Source organism: Alternaria incomplexa (assembly GCF_024043165.1).
Source record: "Alternaria incomplexa strain BMP 0042 chromosome Unknown scaffold_30, whole genome shotgun sequence".
Taxonomy (NCBI): Eukaryota; Fungi; Ascomycota; class Dothideomycetes; order Pleosporales; family Pleosporaceae; genus Alternaria; species Alternaria incomplexa.
In genome coordinates this window covers 27,153-54,244 of record NW_026249879.1, presented here as the reverse complement: position 1 = coordinate 54,244, position 27,092 = coordinate 27,153, and the positions used below count along the sequence as shown (strand labels likewise).

The following is a 27,092-nucleotide window of genomic DNA, read 5'->3' as shown; positions in this document are numbered from 1 at the left end:
TTAGTTGCTAGAGAAAGGAGTGGGGAGGTTGCTGTTGATGAATTGACTGCACATTAGGGGATATATTTGGTACGACATGGTATGATGGAGTAGAAGTGACCCACGGAGGGTTGGGGCTAGCTATTTTCAAAGTAACCTTCCAGTTCCCGTTGCCTCAATCCTCGTTTCAGTTCCTTTTATAGGCCAGGATCTTCTCAGCCCACAAATCATATGCGATCTGCTCCTCATTGTTGATCCTGATCTCCAAATTGGGACCCACATGATAAGGGTCCACATTAAACACCAGTAGAAGCCCAGCATCACAAAGTCTCCTGAACGTATTGAAAAGTCCGCTCTCGAGCTCCTCAATAAACTCCAGTATCTCTGTCTCGTTGCGTGCCCAAAGAGACCATTTATGCTGTGCCCGTGAGACAATATGACGCGACGAAAAAGGGCTGCTGATGAATCTGCTCCTAGGTGGTGCGTTTGTCAAGATTCTGAAATTGATCTTGGTACCAGGGTTGAACTGCAGGAACTGCTCCATTCCCTTGCGTAGCAGCGGCAATTGCGGTGGAGACTTGCCATCCTCATCACGAGCAACGAATGCCATGTGAATAGGGAAGCTAATATTCTTGATATGGTCGCGTGGCACGATATCCAGCTGCCAACGATCTTGAATAGCGAAGTCCGGGATAAGAGACAAGTCATCGGGACGCTCGATGGCGAAGGTGTTGACTCTGTACCAGTGCTGCATCAGTTCAACTAGGAACTTGTGACCGACATGCTCGCACTGGAAGATCTCCGGCAATTCAGACTGCTTGCAGAGGAAGTCGAAGCTCCAATGTTCGTGGTTTTGTGAAGATAGACATGCTAGTCTGCGGCTACCCACATATCTATAGTCTTTGTCACGCTCATCCCTGAGGCTATCCGAGGACTCAACGAGCGTGACCAGACTAGGCTCAACCAGGTATCCGTATATAAGGTCCCGAATCTCTTGCGCTGCGATCTTCTCGAGAAGTCCGTGGCATACAAAACGACGTACTTCTTTGTTGTAGTTGTAAAAGCTGTACTTCTTCTTCAGTACTGCAATGGAGTTTTCGTACGGAAGGAATTTCGCGTGTCTCTTCCAGGCTTGCGCGGCGGCGTGTATATCAGGTCCGTAAGGAGTGTCAGCAAGGCGCTTCGATCCACGCAACAGCGCGTTGGCAATGAGAATCGCTCGTTTCTGTTTGCGAATTTCGATCTTGAGCTTCTTTCTGCAGGGCTCCGCATCAGACCAGTCCCTTTGAGCTATCAGCACAACATACGAAGATTTTGAAGATTCGCCTTACTTGTCAAGCATGTCACGAAATCGCTTGAGCGCCCCAGCCGACCGCACTGGATTCTCTGGGTGGGACGTCTCCATAGTCGAGAGATGTTGCTGTCTGAGTACACCAAGTTGCGCGCAAGGTGAACTCTGTGCAATATACATATTCAGACTCCTACTGGGGTGCGGCGCAACTTCGGAAATGACGAGTTGGCTCATCGATCGGGTTTCGTGGTAGCATCACGCTATACAACAAGAGACGTATCGCTTTCTTAGAAGCCTATATCACCTTGGGTTTTGGCTACTCCTTTTCTTCTATACTGATGCAGACAGCAGCGCACTTGTTTAGGATCCATCTTGCATAGGTAAGATGGCAACGTCGTCGCGATCGCTCAGTCTAGACGTGCAAGACATTGAGTAATACTGGCTCGAGTTGGTGAAAGCCGCGACATCAACCGTCGTGTCCGGGTTGCTCAAGTGCAGCTAGTAATTGTGTTTGGGTGATTGAACGCGTGGTCACGTGAACTGTCATCGCCAAGGATACTCCCATGATCGGCACTATGCGCAGCCGACACGAACGACATGGCACTTGGCTGGACGATCGCATTTTCCGCCGACGCAGGACGGCCTCAAGCGTGATTGTTGTCACCTTATTGATGGGGGACCGAAGAGAGCTCTGCGAGGATGTTGATGGATGGCTGGAGACATGCATGTGAAAGCCTCGGTCTCAAACTTTCAGGGGCGATGACGCCATCGCAGGGGAGTCGCACCCCATCGCGCCTGCACCACGCGTCTTTCAATAATTCTCACGACCTTACTTCACCACCATTACAGTTCATTGTCGCATTGATCAGACATTATTCATTGTTATGCTGTTTATCTAGCTTTTACTTTCTTCTATTGGGCCATCTAGATGGAGATCCACCTTCCCATCCAGGTATCCACGATTTGCTTCGCCTCGTCGACCAGACCCATGTCCAGCAGCAGTTGCGAAGTGCCGCGCACGGCGGAGTCAAGTGCTGAGAAGATCCAGGCGTGTGTGTAGCTGGTGTGCTCACCGATGAAGATGGTTTGGGCTTCGGTCTTGTAGTAGGCGGGGAGGAACAGGTCTTGTTGGCCAACGAATGGGGAAGCCCAAGCACCGGCTTGGTGCTCGTCGGTCTCCCAGCACTGGCGCTCGTATGCACCAGTCCACTGCTCGGAAGCCACATCGCCATGAATCTCCACCATCGCCCGCTGGACCATTGCTACGTGGTCTTCTTCGCTGAGCGCACCCACCGAGCGCGCTAGGGTACCAGAGATGTACGATCCAAGAATGACACCGGGTCCAGTTGAGTTGACCTTGTACGCCGGGTAGCAAACGCTGCCGATACCTGCGATATCGACTGAGCCACAGCCACCGATGATGGGCTCTGGGAGGTGTTCCCAGAAACGGGTCTTGTAGTGCAGAGAGACCTTGCAGGACTGCTGGTAGTTCATCTCGCTGATGGCGCGGGACAGAAGCGAGGAGTACTGGGGGAGATCCCAAAGCCTGACCTTGGAGAAAGGCACCGCAACGACTGCGTAGTCGTATTCCTCGCTCTCCGGCTCCATGGCGAAAGGATCTTGGCGCCATTGGACAGCGATCTTTCCGGTGCTCTCATCGTGCTTCAGGCCGGTTACCTTGCGCCCTAAAGTCAAACGGTCCTGGACGTGGGGGTAGAATGCACGAGGCAATGACTCTAGGCCCTTGTCAATCGTTCGCCAATCTGTGGCTTTGAAGTATACAGTGTCGTATTCCCAGATCGGAGCGTCGGCATTACCAGTGATGTAGTCCACAACATCATCGCTGGCGTTCAGCGCGTACTTGATGTACGCAGCCTCGGACCAATGGAAGAGACCCTTGTCGACGGCATTCTTGTGAGCCTTGAAGACATTGGTGGCGATCTCACGCTCAACTTCCGGTGTGTATCCAACGAATTCTTCGTATGCCTCCTCCGCCTTCTCCACAGCCTCCTCATCAGGGCCCTCGGCAGCTGGCAATGTGTAGGCTGTTGCGTTGCTCTTGATCTGCGCTGCGCTAGGGATCCGGCCGTTTGGCAGACGGTACCCATTCGAGTTAGCCGGCAGGTTTGGACTTGATTGGATCCAGTTGATGAAGTTGACGGCAAGATCGCTGGTGTTGCCTCCGTTCATCTGGTTCAGGACGTCTCCGAGCTGGAAAACCATCTTGTGGTCGTTGATTTCCAGTGTCTCGTTCTGGTCTGGGTAGGTGATGGAGACAGGGAATCGCATGGGCCCCATCTCCTGGTACTGGTATTGCTCGGGTGTGCTGCCTGCAAGGTACTTCGTCCGGATACGGCCGCCAATACGCTGCGAAGACTCATGGATGTGCCAATCGTGGATGCCTACAGAGTCGAGGAGAAGACTTGTCATCAACCCCGACATACCTCCACCAACAATGGCGATCTTTTTGCTCTTCTCGACTGCGGCGTATGATGCGTTGTTTTGCTTCGCCTCCATATAGGCTACACCGTCAAACCAAGGACCCATGGCGTCAGCCACGTCGGAGATCTCCTCTCGTTTCCTTGGTGGATGTTGGATCGAGATGGGCGCTGAGCGGCCAATCAAGTTAGAGCCTGAGTAGGCGTGAAGGCATCCGCCGTGGACAGCATCATCCGGTACGATCCAGACGAACCGCTCGGGACGACTTGATCGCTTGATGTAATGGGATGCCACGTCGTGGTGGCCATCGGCGTGGCTCTTCATGCCGCATTCGCCATACACCAGACGAATCTCGCCCTCGAAGTCATCGTCTCCATAGCCGACATGGACGTTGTGTACCGAGTTGGATGTGACAGCCAGGGGCTTGAAGAAGACAACCTCCGATCGAGGAGCAACTGGGCTGGCAATAGCACCACCAGCCAAAGATAGGGCAGCCGAAGAGGCTGTGAAAAGACCCTTCATCGTGGTGTAAAGAAGAGATGGATGTGATGAAGAGTGTGAGATGAAGGGAAAGATGCCCTGCTCATATACGGATCTACATGCTCGACCACAGCGGGCAGTATTGCACAAGCTTACACCTTCTTTCGCATTCTCGTTGGTCACGAAGCCTTATCGTCGTAGGGCGTGGCTATGATCATCGGAAGCTGTCGTTGCGACGGACCGTTTGCCGTTGGCCTAACAAAAACTCTTTGCATACGGCCGCGATAAGCACTACAAGGCGTCGCCATGCGCGACTTCTACAAGACTTTTCGTAAGATAGATGGGGTACGCGACACGCCCAAATGCCTGTTACAGTTGACCCGCAGTATACCCTCGAAGCGAGGTGCAGTAGCGCCATGCAGTACGGGTGATAGTGTGGAGACCCAGCTTACAGAAGAGATGGCATTGTGGACTGAGGTTCCTACCAGCGAGAAGATAGCCCACATCGGATAAGACAGGAGTCTCGGCTTAGCTACGACCGTCATTCCGAGCGATCTCGGCTCTGATACCAGCGCTGCGTATGCAACTTCACGATGCTACCTTGAACCATCCAATGCGGTCCTCCTCGACGCCAGACATCATGGACCGCCAGGCCGTTCGAACAAGAACGAAGGACACTACTCTCACAAAACATACCTCAAGATGAAGGCTACACACTCTATCGACTGCGTCGTTGCGAAGGTGACACAGAAGCGAGGTGCGTGCGATGATGTGCATGTTCGTCCAGCGCGACCCCACAACACACTGAACGCGTCCATGTGGGGCTGAGCTACCAGCATGAGTCGGACACAAGATATGCCAAAAACGTGGCATAGAACTTCGTCCGGGAACAATGTCAAAACTCCGCAGGGAAAGGCTTGTCCTTCACGGAGGGGATGTTCAGACAGGGGTCTAGTTCCTCTCGGCAAATGAGCGACAAGCCATGGATACCCCAGGTGGAGCCACGATTGCGATAACGCGCAACGGCTGGCCTAAACCCCGATTCTTATCTCAACACCCTGCAGCCTTTATCTCACGTTACGTCAGGACGAATGCGCGCTTCACAATGCGCGTTAAACGCAGGATACAAATGCAGAGATATCTCGGCGCCCAGGCGAACTACATCTTCGACGGCCCTTCTCGCGATAGCTTAGCTGACCTCTGCTCCACCTCGCCACAAGTGCTATCCTCCTTCCTTTTCTAGTGCGTGCTGGATATCTACGCGATTTTGAACCCCACGATGGCGCCGAAACGGTTGCGCGAGGCCCTGCCACCCTGAGTGTAGTGCAGGCAGTACAGTTCCTGGTGGACATTCCGGTACCTTGGAGCCGGCGGCGGACCGTTAACCATTACAAACGGGTCTGACTGTATCGCGGATCCTCAGCCGTGGCTCGAATCCAACAATACTGGCTGCATGTCGGAGTAACATTGGCAACGAGCTTTACCTGGTACATGGACACTCGCAGCTCTTGGAAGCCATGGCATTCGGTACAACGCGGGCGGTCAGACTTGACCGAACACGAAAGAGTCGGGAGATGATGATCCGCGAGCATTGCCAACTCTTATAAGACTGTATAGGGCCAACGATATCGGAATACTCACATCATCATACTCGTGCCTCTACGTCCACAACCTTACAGAAGTCAATTGCTGTAATCAGTTCATCATGGTCTCTCTCACCTCCATCGTCACCACTTTCCTCGCCGTTACTGGTGCCGTAGTTGCCAAGCCAACACCAAAGCTCGCTGAGCAACCGGTTGTGACCTATCTTGGTACCCAAGGACCCATTCTCTGTATGCTACCAGTCGATGTCTGATGACTACGTGCTAATTACTTTCAAGCGAGCGGTGCATGGACATCAAAGGGCATAGTCTACACCTCTGGAACCGTCCCTTCGTTCAATGGATCGATTGTAGCAGGCGGCATTGAGGCTCAAACAGTACATGAGCCTCGTTTAGTTTCATCAAGGGCTCATACTTACGCAATACAGGCCCAAGTCATCAAGAACATTGCAGTTATCCTCGAAGAAGCCGGCACGTCATGGGACTACGTTATGAAGACCACTGTCTTCCTGGCGAACATGTCGGACTACAGCGCGATGAATGAGGTGTATGCTGCCATGCTGCCCACTCCCAAGCCAGCCCGCACGGCTGTTGAGGTTGGCAAGCTACCGGGTAACTTCTTAATTGAGGTTGAGGCTATTGCTGCCATCCCGGACTCATGAGGCGGAACAGTTGTAAATAAGAGATAGAAACTAAAAGCAGTACCCAAAGCTGCATTGACAATGCAAAATCTTCCCAAGCGATACGAGTTAATCTTCATCGACCTTGCGCGAGAGAACTGGATGTGACTGTTCAAAATGGCGTCATTCATACCTCTCGAAGTCTGGCATCAAAATTATCGTACGATGCAGAACTGTGGAGGTGGAATGCTAATGGATTTGCTTTTGTTTATAGTGCGGAACTGGCTCCGCTCACCTATCGGTGAACCATGACGTTGAATGTGGGGTAGAACCACCACCATACTGTTGGAACAGCCCAACGTAGTACAAGACCAGCAGGCCCGATAGAATCGTACCTAGAACGACTGCAGCCTTTCCGCGATGCCTGAAATACATGACCACGATGGCAAACCCGTCCACCACCACATGGCACGAGTAAACGGCATCCGCCTGCACTACATCAAATCCGGATCCGGCCCACCCCTACTCCTCCTCCACGGCACACCCAAAACACACTACTACTGGTACCGCATCTTACCCCTACTAACCAAAAAGTTCACCATCATCGCCCCCGACCTGCGCGGGTTCGGCGCAACAGACAAGCCCCCCGCAAGCGAAGGCTACGATGGGCGCACCAACGCCAAAGACATGGCCGAACTCATGACGCAACTCGGGTACGAGAAATTCTCTGTCCATGGCGAAGACCGCGGCGCAACATATGCCTTCTGCCTCGCGGGCCTGTATCCCGAACGCGTAACCCACCTCTCCTTCTGCGAAATGCTGCTCTCTTACGCCCTTACCAAACAAACCTTCTTCACGCGCAAAAATATCGCAGCGCAGTATAACCAGGCCGGCGTGTGGAACTGGCATATCCCTTTCTTTTGGCTGCCGCATGTACCCGAGATGCTGATTCAGGGGAAGGAAGAAGAGTTCTGGACGCATTTTATGAAGGCTGAGTGTTATAATCCTAGTGCGCTGGATCAGGTGGCTGTGAATGAGTGGGTCAGGTGTTTGAAGGCACCTGGGGGACTTAGGGGTGTGTTGGAGAGTTATAGGGCGCATTGGGTTAATGTGGATGTTGAGGAGGAGATTTTGACTGGGGGGAAGTTGAGGTGTTGTGTTATGACTGTGGGGGCGCCGGAGTAAGTTTTACGATAAGGAGATGTGTCGATGCGGGTTGATACTGACGAGTCCAGGTTCTTTGGCCCGCTGGTCAAGGAGCAGATGGAGTCTGCTGCTGAAAAGGTGCATATTTCCGAGGTGTTCGAGGAATGCGGACATAGCTTGGCACTTGAGCAGCCTGAAAAGCTTGCCAATCTTTTGAAGAAGTTCATTCTTTAGACTCTATACGCTCCTCGCAGGCTACATTGAGCTAAAACTTTGCAAAGTATGTAACCTAACGTTAAAGTAGGCTCTAGGCTGTTTAGTCTTTTCCTAGGCTGGCGTGACTGGCCTGTGATCTACATATTCCTTTCCGTAGATTGAGTCTCTGGCCCGTGTGTTCTTTCCCTTCACATTCACATTGGATGACTGATCGCGACGCCGTTTCGAGAAAAGGACCCACTACTCGGTCCCTATATCTCAACTACCCTCCTCGACCTTTCTTCAACCACCTTTTCGACTCACCCGTTATTCAGCTATCGCCATGGATGTGCGCACTCCGCCCGTTGCGGAATTCTTCCTCGACCATGAATACGTTTCCCAGTAAGTTCCGTCCGGAGTCTACGAATCTAGCAGCTGCTAATAATTCCAGTACCCTCAAGCACATTCAGATTCTGAAACACATCGAGGTATCCGACCGAGCCAAGCTCAATCGCACAAGGCCTCATCAAAGGCGTAACAACATTAGGTCAAAGACCCGACAACGATTCCAGGATCTCAAGCAAAAGCTGGCCAAGATCACAGCAAAACTAGACCAGCTCGAGCAAGCTCTGCAGCAGTACTTGAAGGACTTTGTAACATACCGTCATGGAATTGTCTTGGAACTACTAGAAACAAAGTTTGCCCGAGAGCTTCGGGATGAGATTTACGGCTATATGATCGGCGATCAAATGGCGATCAGTATCAATCATCATGACCTGGTGGCGTCTGCCTCGCCAGCATTCGAGATTCCCGGTCACACGAGCGCAAGTCGTTCCAAGCACTTCCAGACGTCGCTCGAACGCAATGGCTACGGCCACTTACTCGAAGCGAGGGCAATACTCAGGGACACGATGCTGGAGCTAGCTCACGTATGGTACAGGCTCTCCACGTTTCGCTTCATGCAAGCCTCCCACGTCAATTTGTTTCTTGAGACCGACTTTCATGGCTTCGGCCTCGATACGCAGAAGCTGATCCGGAGTATCGAGGGTAAAGTAGCCGCCACGAACAGCTCTTAAGTTATTTTGCTAACTTCTTACTAGTATGTGGTCTCCTTGCTACGCTTTAGCTAAGGCAATTTAAAGACATCGCATTATCTGTGCTAACAGCTTGATAGCTGTTCACCCCTGTCAACTCGTCTGGAGATTGCATCAAACTAGCTAAAGACTTGGCCGAACTTCACACTCTCAAGACTGGTGCCAACATCTTGTTGAGCTTCCAGGCTTTGCCGACAGTGATGAGGGAAGTAGCAGATTCCAGCGCAGCAGTTCCGCCTCGTGATCTCGCACTCCTATTCCCGAGCATCCAGAAGCTGGTTACAGCCGAATACCGTGTCACGGTGAAGCTGGGCTACATCCTGAAATTCAAGGTTGTGAGCGAGGAGCTGACGGAAAAGTGTTGGAAGGAGAAAATTGAGAAGCATTACACAGTAAGTCCCTTCCTTGGTGTGCTGATAGTCGTTCGCTAAACTCGTCCCAGGTCATGCTTGCGAAACGCGCCCGCCGTGAATGAGCGGGCAGTGATGATTCTGATTCGTCTGACGAGTTTTATGAGTCTGCATTATAGACTACAGGGTGATGGAAGAGGAAAACGTGCAGGTGATAGCCTGTGTTGGAGATGACATGGCGATGCAAGGATGTGGCGGAGAAGATCGAAAGTCCCTGAGACGTTCCAGGCGTGGTCATCATGTTTCTTAGGTACACCTTAGTACCTTTGTATTCTCTAGATTAAGTTGTACGGTGACGGAAATGAATGCCAAGGTTTTGTCCAGGCTCTTACTACATCCGTCACTATCACGTTACTATCACAAGATTCACTGTCCATTGCCACCACCCGACCAAAAGAATAGACTGCGCCTTTGACTCAGACTGCGGTCTGGTTCTGATTCTGTTTCGGTGGATCGATTTAACCCAACCAAATCTCTCAGAACTTCAACCCCACCATCTAAGCCCCCCAAAAGCGAAAGCAACATGGCTTACACAATCGATCTGAATCGTGAAAGCGTGTACATGTAAGTCATCTCAAAAGCCTCATACAAGAATCTGAACAGGCGAGCTGCAGCATACATGGGGACAAAAATGAAAGTCGCGATAACCCTGAAGGCAATGTAGACACCTGGGTCATTGATGGAGTGGCTGTTCAGTGCTAATATGAGGACCAGCACACTCAGGAGATGCGCACTTATCGACCATGTTCTGAACAAGAACAGTCCACTACTCACGGCGTCCCAAATCGCAAATCTGGATCGTACGCAGTCAGAAACCGAAGACTTCGCCGATGCCCATATCGAACATTACGCGCAGCAGTCCTGTCGGGCATTGTGTACCGCCATGCAACATAAGCTTCCCCGCGAGCTCCGGGACATGATATACGACCACATCCTCTCACCTGCTCGAGATGAACCGGTTTTCATCAACAACGATTACTTCGATGACGTCGACGAGCCATACCGGGATATTATTGCGGGTTTCGCCGAGGAACGCGGATACGGATACGCGCATATATGTAGTGAGGAGTTTGTTGATCTGGACACTATGAGCGAGTTTGCACGTCGCTGGTATTATCATACTAAATTGTGGCTGTTCCTCACACCTGCGGAGGTCGCCGAGTTCTTCGAAACTGACATCTGGGGTCTCGGTCTGGAAAGCGATCGTCTATTGCGCCATCTCGAAGTCGAAGTGTGCGAAAAAGAAGACGAAGACAACGTCACTCCGCTCCAGCAGTGTCTCTTCAAGCTCGCGCCTGGCGCATCGATCGTTTTCCACCTGCGAGTAGATTACATTTATGGCCCAGGTGAGTACACGTATGACGAGGAATTCACCATGTGCCTGCTCTCGGAACGCATAAGCGCGCTATTTCCTCTGATGCTGCAGCTGATCGAGGCTGGCTATGAGTTGTACGGGGCGCTCGATGGGTATGAAGACTTTCGCGTCACTCCCGCCACTTTGGACCGAGAAATTTGGAAAGACACGCTGATGGCGCATTGCGAAGGCCGTGATTGTGGGTAGGTCCGCTGGTATTGAAGAGCTTTACTGACCACGAATAGGGGCGTGATCGACACGTGACTGCAGGTGGCCATAATGCGACTGGGAGTAAACATCCTCGCAGCTTACTGCAAGTGACTGGGTAAGCGCAATTGAACGGGCGTATGTTATATGTAGCGTGCAATCAACTACTTGTTCTCATAATCTCGACGGTCTACGCGTATGTATGCACCTTCCTTACATAAGCGCCGCTATTCGAAAAAGGCAGTCGCGGTGACTACCTCCAACGTCGATGTAGGCTCCAGACCTGTTCAGCTTATCATACCAGAAAACCATCGACCCCAATAGTCTTGGTGCGCGATGAGGAAAGCTGACAGCAATACTGGAGTGAATGTCAGCGAAAGCCCATCGGCTTCTCAATGGAATCTTCTCACCTAGAAGCGTGACGATTGTCGCAATACCCAATGCATGAATAGAGCGGGGTTTGGCGGCCTTGAGTTGGGGTGTATCGACGTCTGCTTTGGTTTCGACGGGCAGACAAGACGCTGTAACGCCGCCTTCATCTCGAATCTCGGCGGCACTGTCGATCCTTTGAAGCCGCCTAGACACTGTATCGGAAGCTGGGGTGCCGTCGGATGAGCTTTCCTCAGAGGCTTCCTGGGCCGTGGCGACCAGGTCCACGGCTTGTTCTTTCCTTTCCATTGCCTCACGCTCCTGTTCTAGCAATCCAAGAATTTCTCGCTCGTTCTCGAGATGCCATAACTTCACCAGCTGCTCCATTGAGGCGTTGCCGCCGAATTGATTGTCAAGAGTATAGCAAGTCGTTCCAGGTTCAAACTGCATGAAACTCATACTCGCTACCGTCTTGCCTTGTACTTTCACATTCATAATTGTATATTCCCATCCTCCGGCCTCCCCCCGTCCCCCAAAACGCATTTCCGTTCTGTGGATAACGTTCCTCTCGTACTTCTCCAAAAATAGGACGATGAGCTGACCTATAGTACGAGACCATAAGGGATCATTGTGGCGTAGGGATGTAGAACAAAGTTGGACAAAATTGGCCCACAAGAAGCGTGTAACAGGAGATTCGCGTTCGTTCAAGAGTTTTCCAAAGCAGGCCACGATTCCCTCAAGCTCTTCAGCTTTCTCGGTCGTGTCCAGCCTACGCATCAAACAGTGTAGGACGATGCCACGTGTCTGATCAGATAGCGGTGGTTCGTCATGCCTTGTAATCCGCCAAAGTATATATGAAGTGTTACCATGCCAGGCCAAGATAGAAGCTGGAGCTTTGGGTCGGATAGGACGCATACGGCCTTTCGAGTCTTTAACGTCTGTTCCTCTAATGCACACAACACAGTGATTGTGTGCAGTCTGAACGCATTGCTCGGCGGGAGGTAGCTCGTTCTCCAGCCAACCCGGAAATTTTCGTGAGATCAAATGCTCCAGCTGCACAATGAAGTCAAACTGCGACCTATCTTTTCCAGAATGAAACCGTAGCTCGATGATTTTACTGTATAGGTATGTCCAGTACAGCGGGTTGATAAGAGAAGAAGGTATGCGTTGGAATTCTGCCAAATGCGACTGGGAGATGGCTTCAATCGCATCGAACTCGCCCAATTCGTGCTTCGGGATTGCTGATTCTTCAAGAAACTCGATGACAGTGCGATGTACGAACAGGATGCATCTCGACCCAGCGGGTTTAGAAGGGTCGGGCTCAGGTATGGGGTTCGCGGACCCCCCTTCTTGCTTGCAGACTTCAGGGTTGACTCGATCCTCGACCAGTCCTCTACAATACCCATGTAGTTGTCTCCGAGCTCGATTTTCATGCTCTTTGTACCATTTGTGTGGGTCTTGTCCGTCTTGGTAGTCCAGGACAGGCAATATAGAAGGCTCCTCCACCGATGATCGTGCGTTCAATTCATTTGTATCAAGGTGTAGACAGGACAGCAGCGATAGTTTGATCGGCAATGTCTCGTGTTTTAGCACCATAGCAAAGATTCGGTGCGCTCTTTCCCTACGCAATGGGGAGATAGAGTCGAGAAGATGATTGAACAGCTCCTTCAACTCAGTAGGCAGTGTAGCCAACTCCCTCTCAAAAACCGAGGCATCATCACCGTCTTCCAACGCTTGTCGGAGCTGTTTGGTGACGAGTACAACCCAGAAGAAGATGCCATCTGATTTCTTGACAATCTCACTTGTAAGACGTTCTCGGGTGTTGTGGTCTTGCACAGATTCGAGCCTAGAACGTACAAAACACTCCATGTCGTGCCTGGTGAGATCTTGTAATCGTATCCTTGGATCTCCAGCAAAAGCGTTCTCAAACACATTCTCTTCCCGGCTGGATACGCATAGCTTGATGGAGTCTGGAGAAATCTGTGTCCACTTGCGGAGTGTGTCGACCATGTATTTCTGATCATATTGGGTTATGTCCTCGTACTCATCCAAAGCGTCGATGAAGAAACAGAATCGATATGATTGTTGAACGGTTTCATCCCTTAGGAGGGCCATGAAGCCATCGCGAATTTCATTCGAGGAGAGACTATGTGGTAGCTCCATCCGACCGTCTTCGATGCTCATCCTATGTTCCCAAATGTCTGGGAATGCCTTCTTCGTCAACTCCTGGTGGGATGACAGCAGTTGATAAAGTGACGATCTCTCCAATCCGCTGAGTGACTTTTGTAAATTCAGCTTCGCGGGTTTCCAGAAGAAGTGGCTTGCCATCACCAGCGTTTTGTTATCTGTGGTTGTCAATGGATACGTTACACGTCAGAGAAGAACAACGTACCTGCCCACGCCAACAGATGTTTACGTGTTTCCGGATGCTTGTACAGGAATTTCATGAGTGTGGATTTGCCCGACCCCAGCTTTCCCGCGATATGGAAGATTCCACAAGCATGATGTAGCCATGAAAGGTATAGTTCGCGAGCGTTAGTCTTCAATGTAACGTCGTCGACGTCTGCATCTTGCTCCACAATCCATCGAAAGGTTTCGCTGTGCTCTTTCGCGATGACATCAACTCTGGCCTCCATTCCTTCAAACGCAAGATCATTGAGGAAACTCCGAGCTACGACCGATTCTTGAGCTACTTCAGTCAATCCAAGTAGGTCTTTCAACTGATCTAGGGCTTCAACACCCAAGGAAGCAACACATGTGCCGCGGCGAATACGCTCGATCTGTTGCGGTAACGTTTGCAAGATTGCTTGGTTTGATTGCGCAAGATTTCCGAGGGCCTGGAGCTGCGCATGTACTTCCGAACTATTCCCGTATCAGAGAATGGGCCAAGAGCGAAGTTCTGACATTGACTAACCTGTTTAACTTGCTGAATTGCAGATGCAGCTGGCTACGGCATCTAGCTAGTTTGTTCTCAAGTTCTCTTTTGTCGTCCTTGTACTTGATATTCTTGAACGCAGATCGCATATAACGAAGGGTTGAGTTCGGCTTGCTAGGGGCAATTTTCCTCAAGAGGCGGAGAATCTGATCTGACAGCTCACGGCATTCTTGAGCCAACAGACGGAGGTCTTCTTCATCTTGGGTGCGTGCGTGCGTTTTGGGGGGCTCCAGTCTCGAAGTTAGATCGCGCATCTGAATGGTGACTTCCTCCAGGCTCTTATTCTCCAACGTCATGCCGCTAACAGAGTTGCGCATTTCCTTCGCAGAGCCGACAAGCTTCGCGCCGAGGTCGACAAACTGAATGACATTGGCGATCAAGCCAATAGCTGTTAGGGCTTCCATGCTGGGTGCTGCGCGAAGGCCGAGATGGCAAGTCGTGCGTGGATTCGAAATACTTGAGATGGGAGACGGAAGGTGCGCAAGACAACCCCTCATTGCACCACCCATAGCGAGGCTGTGCCGCAATCATGCAGTCGTCCAATGTGAGCGCGTCGATCAGCGCTGCCGTCCAATCTATGCACGGTAATGCAGGCTGTGTGCGAGAAACCTGTATGGTGACGCATACGAAAAGTGGGCTGGAGTGGAGTGGACAGGGTGGAAAGTGAGTGGACAGCGAGTGCAGGCCGCATATAGAACGGGAAGGTACCACCCACTACGCTGCACCTTTGTCGAGGGAAACAGCCGGACACCCACCACGACCCTGGAGATGATAAGAAGGGTAAGTAACCTAGATGTCTACGTTACCCTGAGCTTTCTCGGCGTTCCAATTTGGTGGCCAATGTTGACTGCGGCGCACCTGTTTAGTCCCTTCCTTGTGTAAGTGCTCGCGTGGGGTCGCAACATCACTGTGCTCTTCTGCCTGCGAGCTGCCGCGAAACATCACCAGGGATGATCAGTTCTCGACTGAAAGACATGAGGAAAAAGTCCCTCTGGTTCGTTACGGGCCGTTCCTTGCGCATGTACATGATCTACACGATCTACACGTCTCCAAATTCCTCACCTGTGGTATCTTCGTGAGCAAGATCTCCTCATGCACACGGTCTCCCGATGAACATGGTATCCTCCTGAGCACGATCAGGTAGCCGGCGGCGTAACCAGCCCATCGCACTCCTTCGCTTCCACCTGGGTATCATCCTCCTTCTCTATCCGTCTCGACTTCGCACCGATCGCACCGCCAGGGTGATTCGTTCTAAACACAGCCTTCGTCTCATCTTGATGAAGCGCCTCTGCGACGGTCAACGCCAGCATATCTCCCACCGCAATGGTGACAGTGGTGCTGGTCGTCGGCGCGCAGACGCCAAACGAGACTTCCTCCAACTCATGTATGGGCGCAGGCAACAGTATGGAGTTCGGCCGGTCGTCGAGGAGCGGACAGTCTGAGGGTTTGGTATGCGATGTGATGGCGAGGATGGGCGTATGGGAAGGAATGTGTTCGAGGAGGGCCATGAGCTCTGCTGTCTTGCCAGAGTAGGATATGAACATGATTGCGTCGTTCTACTTCTAGTCAGTACGTTTCTCGTCTTTGGGGCTTTGGAATGAAACTCACCTTCCTGATGTCGCCGAGATCCCCGTGCAGTGCTTCAGCAGCATGCATGAAGGAGCTCGCTATGCCCAGACTCTTCATTGTCGCGACCATCTTGCGCCCCACCAAGCCGCTTTTGCCCACTCCGCATATTATGAGTTTACCGCCAGTCTGGCTGGTCTTCGTAATGACTTCGACAGCCTGGAGGAGACCATCGCGCGCCACATGGTCGGACTCGTATAGAAAAGTGACCTGCGAGAGCGCGGTGGCAGCAGTCGAAAGAACGTGGACAGCGCGCGAGAGCAGACGCGATCCTTCAGAGTCGCTTGCGGCTAACGGCGGGGTAAGAGGTTGGGTATCAGAACCCGCTCGTTTTCTCTTCAGTGATGCTGGCGGGGACGATGTGCGTGATAGTGGAGAGGTCTCAAATGTCGCGGTCATGTTGGTGTGAAATGTGGAAGATCGGCGGACGTGACGTGAACGCAGGGTCAACTGCAGCTGTATATCAACAAGGCCCTGGCGATCTATGCGACAGGTCTACACATGCGCGATCTAGATTAGTCTTCCTCGGGCAGCATCGGAGGCGGATCCCAGTTTAGTAGGCGTAATACACTTATCGATGTAGCAGCGCGACGCGACACAACCACCAGACGGAGTTGCAACAAGCCCTGGAGGGCCTGACAACCCCTCCATGATGACAATTCATCGCATGCCGGCTCGAAACAGGCTTCAGGCGACGTCCGCTTACTCGGAACATACCAGAAGGCCGAGGGCGCGAGCCAGACCAGTAGTCTATGGTGATAAAGAAAAATGGATGGCGATATCTACGCTAGAGATGACATGCATGCAGCATGGGCCCGCGACTAGTCCGGAAGCAAAGATAGCCGTTGTCATCAGTCGAGACCAACCATCAAACCACGTTTCTGTCACTGTAGCGTCTGATCGCGAGGAATAGTCGTCCATGTTTAAGGTAGGGAACTGCATACGTGCGTAGACGGCAAACCGCTAGGTCCCGCTATGCTGAGGGCGGAGCGCCCGCTGCTTCGGTGAGTTTTGCCCGCCGAGCCCCCATACAAACCAGCCCCTCCTCCACCCCGTCAAGCTTTGTCATGCCCAATTCCTTTCTGTAGAGCGCTTGCGCTTGCTCGCCGCCGGTCAAGAGGACCATCCACCGGAGGTTTTGCATTCCGGCGCAGATCTCGCGACAGCATGCGATAAGCCATTTGCCGAGTCCTTGGCCCTGGTGTTCGGGCACGAGGTAGACGTCTGTGAGGTAGGCGAGTGTTGTGTAGTCGGTAATGAAGCGCGCCATGCCAATAGGCTTCTTGACGCCATCCGAGACAGAGTACACGCCGAGAGTGAGGCTGTTGTCAAGCATGGTGGACAGGTCCGTGAAGGAGAGCGGTTTCGCCCAAAACATTGCGTCTGTTGCGTAGGCTTCCTGGACAAAGGTGTACGGAAGGAGCGACCGGTCGGAAGATATGAGGTAGGTGCCCGAGGCGACAGTGCGCTCCCATTGGAAGATTTTTGAGTCCATCTTGTGCTTGGATTGACGACTCAGAGTGTGTGGTTGAAGATGTTGGCGTGCAGCTTCCCAATATACCTTCTGAGTCAACAGGTCCTACGTTCGGAGATATTCGCGACCCCTCGCGCCCTAGACGCCGACATCACCCAACCACCGTGCGACAACGCGACGACTTTACCTCCACCTTTGGCACCAAACCTGGAACATATGGCATGCGCGAATGGATGCTACGATGCGAGCCTGCCCGGAGTACCAAACCGCAGTCTGAGTCAAAGGCGTACTCTACTCATTCTGATGCAGAGGCGAGGAACTAGTCACCGCTACTGCCTAATTCACATGGCTGCACATTGTGAGGAAGGTGCATACACGCGCGCACATCGTGAAAATCAAGGGCATGAGTAGTTGCGTGTAGGCTACATATTGAGTACGCCAGCTCCGCCGCACTCACACACGACTCCTAGCGACCTCACTGCATCTTCCGTATCGCGAAGATGATATCAACAGTCACGTGACACCCACTAGGCAGGGTCACATATAGCTTCGACGATACGCTCAAGAAGCGAATCTGCAGCATTCCACATATTCGCAACAGCATTGGCGAACGGCTTTGTACTCCACCGCGGATTGTTGTGATGCTTTGAGATCGATCGAGTCTTTGTTATCCTCAGTATGATAGTCGATGGAAGAAAGGAGCAAAGAAGGAGGGTGATTGTCCGCCAAAGACGCATAGTGAACAAAGACTTCAACATACATAGCAAGTGAGCGAGAATCTTGTTCGTCGCAAGAGCATGCTTCTCGTATAGCGCATCTAAATCTTTCTCTATAGCAACGATCATCACCTTATCTTACACCCATCATGGCAGACGAACAATCCCCCATTGCAGGATTCTCGCACCAGGAGAAGAGCGGTTTCCTCCGTGTTACTCCTACGTCAGATAAACCAGCGGATAAAACACAGCCAACCAGTGCACAACCCCCACCGCCATCGAAAACCGGGAAAAGACCATTCGGGGGCGGTGAAATACTCGGAGAGCCTCTCATAAAACGATCCCGGGTGGATGAGAACGATGAAGCAAGGCGTTCCAAAGAGCGCAGACCAAGAGAACTAGACCCAGCGATGCTAACCAAGCACTTCACCATGGCCAACAAGAAAGAGATTGAAGAAGTAAAAGCACGCATCGCAACTGCAACGCCATCGAATCCAACGGGCATCCCGCCTCGCTCCACCCGTCACACAGAGCCCGTGCCACTATCGATGACAACTGGGAAACCGATAGTATCAAAGTCATTGCGCGACGCGCCTCCACTTCCAAGAGACACGCCGTCCAAAGAACGGCGAGATGCCATGGCACCACCTAGAGAAAACACATCAAAGTCCCGTCAAGATCCTTCCGCTTACCACCAAAAAAGAATGGATGGCGCACATCGCGACACACCCACACCAACACCAGGCACAAAAGCCAACCCCATATCCTTCAGTTCCGGTCTGCATGCACTAGACCGCGAGTTCCGCTCAGGATCAGGCTATTACCCTTCGCAGCAAGACGACGACGAACTCTCTCTTCTCTCATACTTATCCTTGAGTGAAGGCCCGCGGGGTCCTAGTGCACGACGGGGCCTCGGACAGGATGGTGCAGAGAAACGCTATGGCAAAGACTGTGACCACTACCAGCCAGCCCGCCGTACCACAAGGTCTGAAGAGAGGAGGCGGCGGAGGGGTCTCACTAGCGGGGAATTGGAGAGGATGGCGAGGAGACACCGGACGATGGGGATGGGGGGGAGTTGTGATGTTTCTCCTCGATCGGGGGATGGGAGTCGTAGTCGCAGTCGGAGTAGGGACAGGAGTAGGAGTCGGTCGAGGTCGTTGGTGAAGAGGGATGATAGGTACAGAGGAGAAGGAGATCGTGTGGAAAAGCCACGGGGACGCTCTGCAAGGCTTGACCGCGCTTCATCGCGACGGCCCCCAGCGGTGTCGCAACGGCCGCGTGAACAAATTCCACCACCTTCTGGGCAGGTGAGGAGGGAGGAGGGGGTGAGGAGTAGAGGGGTGAGAAAGAGTCGAGAGCGGAGCCGTGGCGCAGACCGGCAGCGTAGTCGAGGGCGGGAAAGAAGTCCAGAGCGAAAGCGAAGTAAACAGCGTCGTCGCAGCTCTTCACATGGCCGTGGTAAAGATCGCCGGCATAGTCGAGACCGTCGAGACCGTCACCCCAGTCCTCACCATCACCACAAAAAACGCCGCAACCGCAGTTGCAGCCACAGTCCCAAACCCTCCCAACCCTCCAAACAACCCCGTTCAGATCCCCCACACCCACCACCATCACCCCCATCCCCCTCCGACTCCTTCTTCGGCGCGGATGAAATACCCGAACCGCATGAGAGTCTCGGTGTGGCCGAAGGCGAATACACACAAGAGCAGGAAATGGCGTTGTTTGATCTTGCGGTCACTGTGTATGTGCAGAGAGAGAGGGTGGCGGAGCTCATGTTGAATCGGACGAGGTTGCAGTTTGATTTGGATAATAGGAAGAAGAGAGAGGAGGGGGAGAAGGGTGGGGATGGAGATGGTGATGGGGATGAGGGGGAAGGGGATGAAGGGAAGGATGGGGATGGGGATGGGGATGGGAATGGCGGCGGTGACGAGGAAAGGGAGAAGCATGGAGGGGATGGAGCTGAGAAGGGTAGTAAGGAGGGGAGTAGTAGAGAGAGGGGTAGTAAGGAGAAGGACGGTGGAGGGAGCAAGGAACGTTCATAATATTAACTCCTTGTGCGCTTGCGGCGTTGGCTAGGTACATGTGTGTTAATGGCTTTGTATCGCTAGACCAGACGGAATCGAGCCTTGGTCGGGTATAATCGTTGACAAGACGTGTATAATTCCTCTACATACCTTTATCACCCATTGCACCTCATCTCTTATTCGCCCAAGGCGCCTTCGTGCCCTCTTGTACACTTGACGCATTTCCAGCATTCCCCTTTGCCCAGGGTGCTGCAGTACCACTTCCTGGCGGCGGCGGTGCAGGTGTCCTACTTGCCCAAGGCGCTTTGGTAGGCTGGTTCGGACCACTCGGTACACCTGCATCTGCACCTCTGGCAGTATTCCAGGGCGCAGCAGTCGCAGCAGGCATGCCACCACTCGGCCTTGTAATACCAGCACTAGCCCATGGCGCCGCGGTCCCAACCGTACCGCCAGGCATGCTTCTAATTGGCATGCCAGTCGCTGGCTCAGCCATCGGGTCTCTCAATGCAGGCTGCGGTCTTGCAGTTGGTGCCGTGTTAGATGGGGTGCTCGATTTTGGCTGACTAGCTGTGTGGACGCTTGCTTGAATGGCCTTGGCGTTCGGGTCTGCAGAGAAGGAGAAGAGGGAGCCGAAGGGGAAGTGCTGGACGACAGGAAATTTCGAGAGGACTTCTGCGTTGTACATCTTGATCATTCCCTGATGTGGGGTCAGTCAATGCACGTAATCAAGAGTGTCATGATATTAACCTTGTTGATCTTGGCCCATCCTGCCTTGACACCGGAGACATCGTAGAGAATGTTGCTATGTTCCCAGAATGGACCTTTCTTGACGTCATAGATGAAGCCGATGGCACTGAAGTACATATTCCGGTTTCGCTCGCGGGCGACTGCTGGTGCTTTTGCTACATCGCCTGGGTGGGGAGCGGATGGCAATGAGCCTTCTGCTGCCACGTCTGCGGGTGTGTTGATGGCTGGTGAGAGTTGTGCGCTACCAAATATGTAAGGTACGAAAGAATGATCGTCCAGTCCCCATACGCCATGCGACCCGGCAGGTTCAAGGGTGTATGTCAAGATGAGTCGGCGAATCAATTCGAGGTACGGTTCGATGACCCCAAGTACAATGCCGCGTTCTTGCTCGCCATCCTGCGACGCGGGAAAAGCTCCGAGTTTCCAGAGACAGCCGAGGAAAGCGAGAAAGCTTAGTTCATGACCTGAACCGTAGTCTAGGCGCTGAGAGCTTCCAAAACTGCCGATAAGATACGCTTCCAACTCGATTTTGGCTGAGACGTCGGATGAGGATTTGAAGGACAGCACTTCTTCCGGCAGATACTGATCCAACAGTCCAGGGACTCGTTCTCTGACGATATCATACCACGTCCTGAAGCTTACGTTTCCGAAACGACGCGGTCCGGGATCTGGTGGCGCTTCATCCATTATCGATTGAAGGGTAGAGATAAGCTTGGCGAGGCTTTGCACAACGGGTGGATGGGGCACATCCGGGTCATGCAACTTCCACTCTTTCGCCGTTTCTGTGCTGTTCTTATCTTCGCTCTTGATTTTCCGTGGTATCATGGCCGTGTTGAGCTGGAAGATGAAAGTCATGATATCGGCATAGGCTCTGCTTGCCAAGAAGAAAGTGACGTCGTCGCCATCGTGGATGCGTTTCGCGGGGACTTGGAAACTGTGCGACGCATATCTACTCAGTACTTCTAGTACAGGTGCTTTGGACGGATTTGATGACATGGCGGAGTGTCTGATGTGGTGGTTGTTTGGGGGTTAGTGGGCAGGGACGATCTCATGTGATAGCGTGTTTCGGGGATGGACCCACTCTTTCGCGCCTTGACAACGTTGGATGCTTTTGGCCGCGGGGATGACTTCACTCTCCCCCCACATCGCCGTCATCGCTCGGATACCTTCATCAGGACCGATGCGCTAGTACTATTGACGCTCACTATATGGCGCGGCTTAAGGATGCGCCCAAGCAGGCAGGTACGTCGTGTCGCAGCTGCCCTTGAGCTGGCGGGTAGACGCGCGAAGCTCTCCAACATGCCCACCAGCTTTCATCCAAGCTTATATAAGCTGACACTCATACTACAGGTCCCAAGCCTTCCACGCCCTCCTCAGACGACAATGCTGCAACCCAACAGCTCCTCACAGAGTCCAACTCTCCAAGCGCAAACCCACCCTCATCGTCCGCAGTCCTTGGCGCCAACCTCCTCAACGCAGCGCGTCCTGGGAAGCTCAAGAGAGTCAGCATACTTCCCGAGGGAGCCAGACAGAATCTCGCGATAAGAGGAGATCCGTACGAGATCGAGCTGAGCCCCGAGAAGGGTCGATACGCGTTGCCAGAGAAAGTCAATCACAAACCGTTGAAGATCAATAGAAAGAAGAAAGAGAAAAAGAAGCCAGCCAAGAAGGAGGTGCAGGCCACTGTGGAGACAATCGAGGAGCGTAGTGACGTTCCTGCGCCTTCGTCAGAGCTCCCGGTGCACCATGACGCTGGGCCTCAAGTGGATGAAGATGAGCGGGTGGAGGATTTGGCAGTAGCAGAACCCGAGATACGTTCCTCCCCGCCGGAGCTCGCACCACCGGGGCACACCCCATCTAAAGCCGCCCCGCCCATACGCGATAACGGTCTGGTCGATCCCACTGGTACGACAAGCCTAGATGGAGAACCTGCTGGTGCGCAGGACGACAATAGCAGTACACGGCGAACGTCGAAACGGAAATCAGAGTCGGATCACAGCGAAGAACAGCCCTCCAAGATTCCGAGGAAGCAAAGGCGGACGACTGGCGAATCGAGCGCATCGAAAAAGAGTCACCCACAAGTACGCATACCGGTCCGGCGCAGCTCGCAACAACAGGATGTGGCGACTGCGACCGGACATGACGATGTTCAAAGTACGCAAGAAGGCGCCGAATGTCATGGATCGAACCCCAGGTGCCTTTACACCGAACGGACTTACGCGCAGAGAGAGGAGGATCTCCTAAAACTCATAAAAGGTCCTGCACGACAATTGAAACCTCGGAAGAAACGCACCAACGATACCAATGAGTCAAGCCAGCAGTTACCGGCTAGCGTGAGAGGACTGCAAAAGCACGCAGAGCCGGCCAAGCAAGCTCCGGAAATTACTGATGTTCCAGAGACTGATCACGCGCCTGTTATTGACGCGTTTGGGGAAGTTTCAGACGGAGACGACGCTAGTAGCATCGCTGAGGAAGCTGATGACATAACGCGCCCTGCAGGAAGGCCTGGGAGCATCGACGCCGTCTTTGAATTCCTCAACCTAGAGGTACGGCCAGGAAAGTGCCGGACCAAGCTGGCTACCACTATCAGACGCGCATGCAAGACATACAGAGCCCACCTTCAGGAAGGTGACCTTTCCATGGACACTGTGGTCGATGAAGCCGACGATTTACGAGGAGCGCTCGGACAGATCAGTATCGATGTCCAAAAGAAGGACCAGCGCGCCTTCAAACGAGATGCTTATCGTCATGTCTTCCGGGCTCTTACACTGTATCTCGAAGCATTGTACACATGGCTACAGGACAATGGCGGTGAAGTGACCGATTCTCTGGAGGCTATGAGGATTTTGTCACCCCTGATGAACCGGATATTGGCTATCAAAGACACCATTACAGAGTGGAATGTCTCCGTGCCTCAACGCTCCAAGGGCGACCGAATCATCAAGGATGTTGATATTGGTCTCATCGCTCATCTTCGACAGGTTGCCAAGACATATCGCGGACATCTTAGTAGACTCGAAGCTAAGGAGGACTATCGCAAGATCCAAGAAGACTTCGAGCGCAGGATGCAGGAAAGAGAAGAGGAGGAGAACCGCAAAGCCGAGCTTGAGGAAGCGCGAACGCAGCGGTGGAAACATTGGCAGGCTCTACACATTGTGCGCTTGACGTGCGAGCCCGATGCGCGCAGAAGGAGTAAGCTGGCTATCACAAGGCTCGAGGACCTGGAGGAGAGAGACGCGAACGGTGTTATCTTCGAACGATTGCCGGTTTTCACGCCTCGCTCTGCGCCGCCACATCGTCAAGCATCGGCGTTGAGCAATAAGCCGGAGTGGACCGAACAGGAAGAGACTGCTCTGCTCGAAGGTTTGAGACATCTTGCCGGTACGTTGGAAGTCATTGTTCACAGCTTATCTCCATCACACTGACATGTACTCCAGGTTCTCAAGTCTTCGAGAAGATATTCACGACGTATTGCCGGCCCGACTCATCTCATTCACTTAGCGGCCATTTGCGCGATCGCAGCGTCGCAGAGATTGTTACAAAAGCAGCACAGTTCCGGTCAGACTTCCAAAAGTTATATCAAGATAACGGCTGGGAGATCGAGGAGTGGATTACGAAGATACCAGTATTGCCGTAAGTGCGGGTTACTTGGATGCTTTGATCCACTTCTGCTCCACACACGATCCTGCCCCTTTCCTGCTTGGCGAGAAGAGGCGTTTTATCAAGTTACGCTTTTTGTCGTTTGTCTCTTTATGATACCCCCTGTGTGCTACATTTCTTTGATAGCAACGCAAACGACATCATTAATGCCTATGTCTCCACCAGCCCTGACAGTGGCCGTCCATCTACCAAATCCCCCTGTGCTCCATATTCAAAATTACCACACAATATAGCACCCAACAATATGGGATAAGTACAGTTCCCGCTGCATGTCTAGTGAAAGCCCGGATCTACCCTTACGCTCGTGGGGTACGTGGCCAGATCACTGGCCGTGAATGACAATTACGCGAGTGCTCAACCGCCCACCGGTAGACATAGACTTTGGTACTGGTAATCTGCCTCCACTTCTCCACTCGCTATCCCACCTATACACAAAGCGCAATATTCAACCTGGATCAGTTTTCACCTTGGAGTTCAGTGCACGCGCCCCTGCACCGCCCATAGTCGCAAAGTCGCTCTCTCACTTTAAATTCCTTGCACACCCTTTCTCCCTCCTGACTACTCAACCCGCCTCTCACTCTCAACTTACCGCGACCAACACCCAAGCTTGAATATTCTCCCAATTTCAAGTCAAAATTCCCGACGACAATACGCAATACTTACCACAACATCACCATCCCACAATGTCTCCTCCCCCTGCGGCTTCTCCCCCCTTCTCCCACGCAGCTAGCCTCGCCCACTACGAGACCAAGAACTCGTTCGAGCTCATGGTCATGGCGAAGTTGCGTTGCATTTCTGATGCGGGTGAGAACCAGGAGATTATCGCGCGGCTGATGGCGCAGGATAGGGAGAATGGGACTTGGCCTGGGAAGTACGAGGAGCCTGGGGCGGCTGATGCGACGAAGACAGATGGCGAAGCTGAGGAGATGAATGGGGAACAGGGGGTTGTGGTGCCGGTCGAGAGAGTCTTTGGGAAGGAAGAGAGGACGCCTGAGGCTGGAGTTGGGGGTGCGGGAAGGGCGGATCACGTGCCTGTTGCGATTGTCTCCGGAGATAGACGCGCGAGGACTGCGACTGCGGGCATCACTGCGACTAGCACGAGGAGCAGAAGCCCGATAATCCCCCTGTCACAATTGGCAAAAGAATGGGATCAGGATTGGGGCGCACCTTTCGCTTTTCCCCTCGCCGCTACCACCGGCTCGAAACCCCAAGCCAAACCCGTGACTCCATCCGAGTCTGTCTCCAGTGGCTCAAAGTCACCCGCCACTCCCACCTCTCCCACCTCCCCCGTCTCACAAGCCTCTCGCGTGTCCCTGGCAACTCCTGCCTCGTCCCCTCCAACCATCCCGGCTTCGTTGAAGTCGAATCCGTATAACCTTCTCATGAGCGATGAGCAGGACGATGAAGAAAAAGAGGACGAAGAAGAAGAAGAAGAAGAAGAAGAAGAAGAAGAAGAAGAAGAAGAAGAAGAGGAGAGCGAGAACGAGGGGCTCATCATCCCCCTGAAGATGTACACGGAGAAGGCCAGGGCTGCCGCCGAGTCTACAAGGGCTGAGGTCACGTATGCGGCGACGTTCAGTAAGGATACTGCCGCCGCTCCTACGGAACAGACTGAGAATCTCCCGGCTCCCGATTCGTTGGCCAGTTCTGAGCCGTCTGAGGTTATGTCGGCGCCTGGGGTTGGCGTGCTTCCTGAGGCTCCTGTTGTTGTCAAAAACTTTGGTGCTATGGTTTCGAATTCGCCCTCGTCATCGCGGTCACTCGAAGAAGCAGCCCACAAGTCCGACGTAGCTGCCTTCTACAACATGCCTCCCCTCTCGCCCGTTCAGCCAGCGACATCAACGAAGAACACGCCCGTACAGGTCTTCGTGAGCGCTCCTCCATCGCCGCCGTCATCGCCACCACAGCAAACTCACATCGTTCCGCCGTCTCCCGCGCCCACCAAAAAGACTCACCAGCCGCGTAACGAGAAGCGCAAACAAGACCAGGCTGTTGTGTCGTCGAATATGTGGGACGTGCTGGCCGCTGACGATACCGGTGATGGCGATGACACCGCTTCTACTCCTGTTGCTGTTGACACTGATGACAATAACGAGGTTGATAGTGAGGACGAGGCCCCACAAGCTCGGCAGGCGCAAAAGAAGAAGAACAGGAGGCGCGGAAAGAAAGGTGGAAAGAAGGTGCAGGCGATGAAGCAGAAGGTGGAGCAGGCTGGGGAGGTTCCTGTTGTTGTTGCGCCTGTTCTCCAGCAGTCGGTCTCGATGACGGCGAAGGTGGGGAAGAAGATGGAGATGTCGCAGGCGCTGGGTGTCGCGGCTATTGTTATGGTTCTTGTTGCGCTTTTGGGGGTGCGGGTTGTTGGGTAGACGATTGCACGACATTTCTTGTGAATTTTAGCGGCATTGTTTGGAGTATTGGGGTCTTTACCAAGACACGGTACTTTGCGACGTATTCTGGGGTTCTGGTTGTGTTAGCATAGTAATTTCAGACACTCCTCATGATAGTTTGTGTGCGCTTTGTTGCTACGAGCGGCTTCACGCCACTTCATCAGAGTCGAATCAAAATCGGAACTCATCATCCAACTCCTACCGCTCCGCATGGTGAGCTCCTAGAACTGTGTCTCGAGGCTTCTGTGAATGCGAACGCGAACATGTACTTGCGTCGAATGCGACGGAATGGAAGTAAGAAGCCCATCACCGTATCCACCTGGGCGGTGTAAGCTTAA

General features: G+C 52.9%; 11 protein-coding genes across 11 annotated transcripts; 5 read left to right on the top strand and 6 right to left on the bottom strand.

Annotated features, from left to right (window-relative positions):
* Positions 1–166: 166 nt before the first annotated feature.
* Positions 167–1,384, bottom strand: J4E90_010921 (uncharacterized protein; the record flags this gene model as incomplete). The annotated part of the gene is made up of 2 exons (XM_051440433.1): positions 167–1,262; positions 1,311–1,384. 2 exons carry the CDS (start codon positions 1,382–1,384, stop codon positions 167–169), a joined length of 1,170 nt encoding a protein of 389 aa, XP_051285702.1.
* An 810-nt stretch (positions 1,385–2,194) lies between these two features.
* On the bottom strand, positions 2,195–4,231 carry J4E90_010920 (uncharacterized protein; the record flags this gene model as incomplete). The annotated part of the gene is made up of 1 exon (XM_051440432.1): positions 2,195–4,231. The coding sequence occupies one exon, from the start codon at positions 4,229–4,231 to the stop codon at positions 2,195–2,197; it is 2,037 nt and encodes a 678-aa protein (XP_051285701.1).
* Positions 4,232–5,894: 1,663 nt separating this feature from the next.
* On the top strand, positions 5,895–6,452 carry J4E90_010919 (uncharacterized protein; the record flags this gene model as incomplete). The annotated part of the gene is made up of 3 exons (XM_051440431.1): positions 5,895–6,021; positions 6,070–6,167; positions 6,219–6,452. 3 exons carry the CDS (start codon positions 5,895–5,897, stop codon positions 6,450–6,452), a joined length of 459 nt encoding a protein of 152 aa, XP_051285700.1.
* Positions 6,453–6,830: 378 nt separating this feature from the next.
* Positions 6,831–7,790, top strand: J4E90_010918 (uncharacterized protein; the record flags this gene model as incomplete). Its single annotated transcript, XM_051440430.1, has 2 exons — positions 6,831–7,591; positions 7,646–7,790. The coding sequence occupies 2 exons, from the start codon at positions 6,831–6,833 to the stop codon at positions 7,788–7,790; spliced, it is 906 nt and encodes a 301-aa protein (XP_051285699.1).
* Positions 7,791–8,094: 304 nt separating this feature from the next.
* J4E90_010917 (uncharacterized protein) lies at positions 8,095–10,816 on the top strand (the record flags this gene model as incomplete). The annotated part of the gene is made up of 4 exons (XM_051440429.1): positions 8,095–8,153; positions 8,203–8,803; positions 8,926–9,237; positions 10,064–10,816. The coding sequence occupies 4 exons, from the start codon at positions 8,095–8,097 to the stop codon at positions 10,814–10,816; spliced, it is 1,725 nt and encodes a 574-aa protein (XP_051285698.1).
* A 287-nt stretch (positions 10,817–11,103) lies between these two features.
* Positions 11,104–14,524, bottom strand: J4E90_010916 (uncharacterized protein; the record flags this gene model as incomplete). Its single annotated transcript, XM_051440428.1, has 5 exons — positions 11,104–11,174; positions 11,227–11,787; positions 12,103–13,530; positions 13,578–14,047; positions 14,100–14,524. 5 exons carry the CDS (start codon positions 14,522–14,524, stop codon positions 11,104–11,106), a joined length of 2,955 nt encoding a protein of 984 aa, XP_051285697.1.
* Positions 14,525–15,256: 732 nt separating this feature from the next.
* Positions 15,257–16,145, bottom strand: J4E90_010915 (uncharacterized protein; the record flags this gene model as incomplete). Its single annotated transcript, XM_051440427.1, has 2 exons — positions 15,257–15,676; positions 15,729–16,145. The coding sequence occupies 2 exons, from the start codon at positions 16,143–16,145 to the stop codon at positions 15,257–15,259; spliced, it is 837 nt and encodes a 278-aa protein (XP_051285696.1).
* A 574-nt stretch (positions 16,146–16,719) lies between these two features.
* Positions 16,720–17,519, bottom strand: J4E90_010914 (uncharacterized protein; the record flags this gene model as incomplete). The annotated part of the gene is made up of 2 exons (XM_051440426.1): positions 16,720–17,325; positions 17,511–17,519. The coding sequence occupies 2 exons, from the start codon at positions 17,517–17,519 to the stop codon at positions 16,720–16,722; spliced, it is 615 nt and encodes a 204-aa protein (XP_051285695.1).
* A 2,610-nt stretch (positions 17,520–20,129) lies between these two features.
* J4E90_010913 (uncharacterized protein) lies at positions 20,130–21,703 on the bottom strand (the record flags this gene model as incomplete). The annotated part of the gene is made up of 2 exons (XM_051440425.1): positions 20,130–20,657; positions 20,708–21,703. 2 exons carry the CDS (start codon positions 21,701–21,703, stop codon positions 20,130–20,132), a joined length of 1,524 nt encoding a protein of 507 aa, XP_051285694.1.
* A 212-nt stretch (positions 21,704–21,915) lies between these two features.
* On the top strand, positions 21,916–24,132 carry J4E90_010912 (uncharacterized protein; the record flags this gene model as incomplete). Its single annotated transcript, XM_051440424.1, has 2 exons — positions 21,916–21,949; positions 22,058–24,132. The coding sequence occupies 2 exons, from the start codon at positions 21,916–21,918 to the stop codon at positions 24,130–24,132; spliced, it is 2,109 nt and encodes a 702-aa protein (XP_051285693.1).
* Positions 24,133–25,050: 918 nt separating this feature from the next.
* Positions 25,051–26,733, top strand: J4E90_010911 (uncharacterized protein; the record flags this gene model as incomplete). Its single annotated transcript, XM_051440423.1, has 1 exon — positions 25,051–26,733. The coding sequence occupies one exon, from the start codon at positions 25,051–25,053 to the stop codon at positions 26,731–26,733; it is 1,683 nt and encodes a 560-aa protein (XP_051285692.1).
* Between the last annotated feature and the right edge of the window lie 359 nt (positions 26,734–27,092).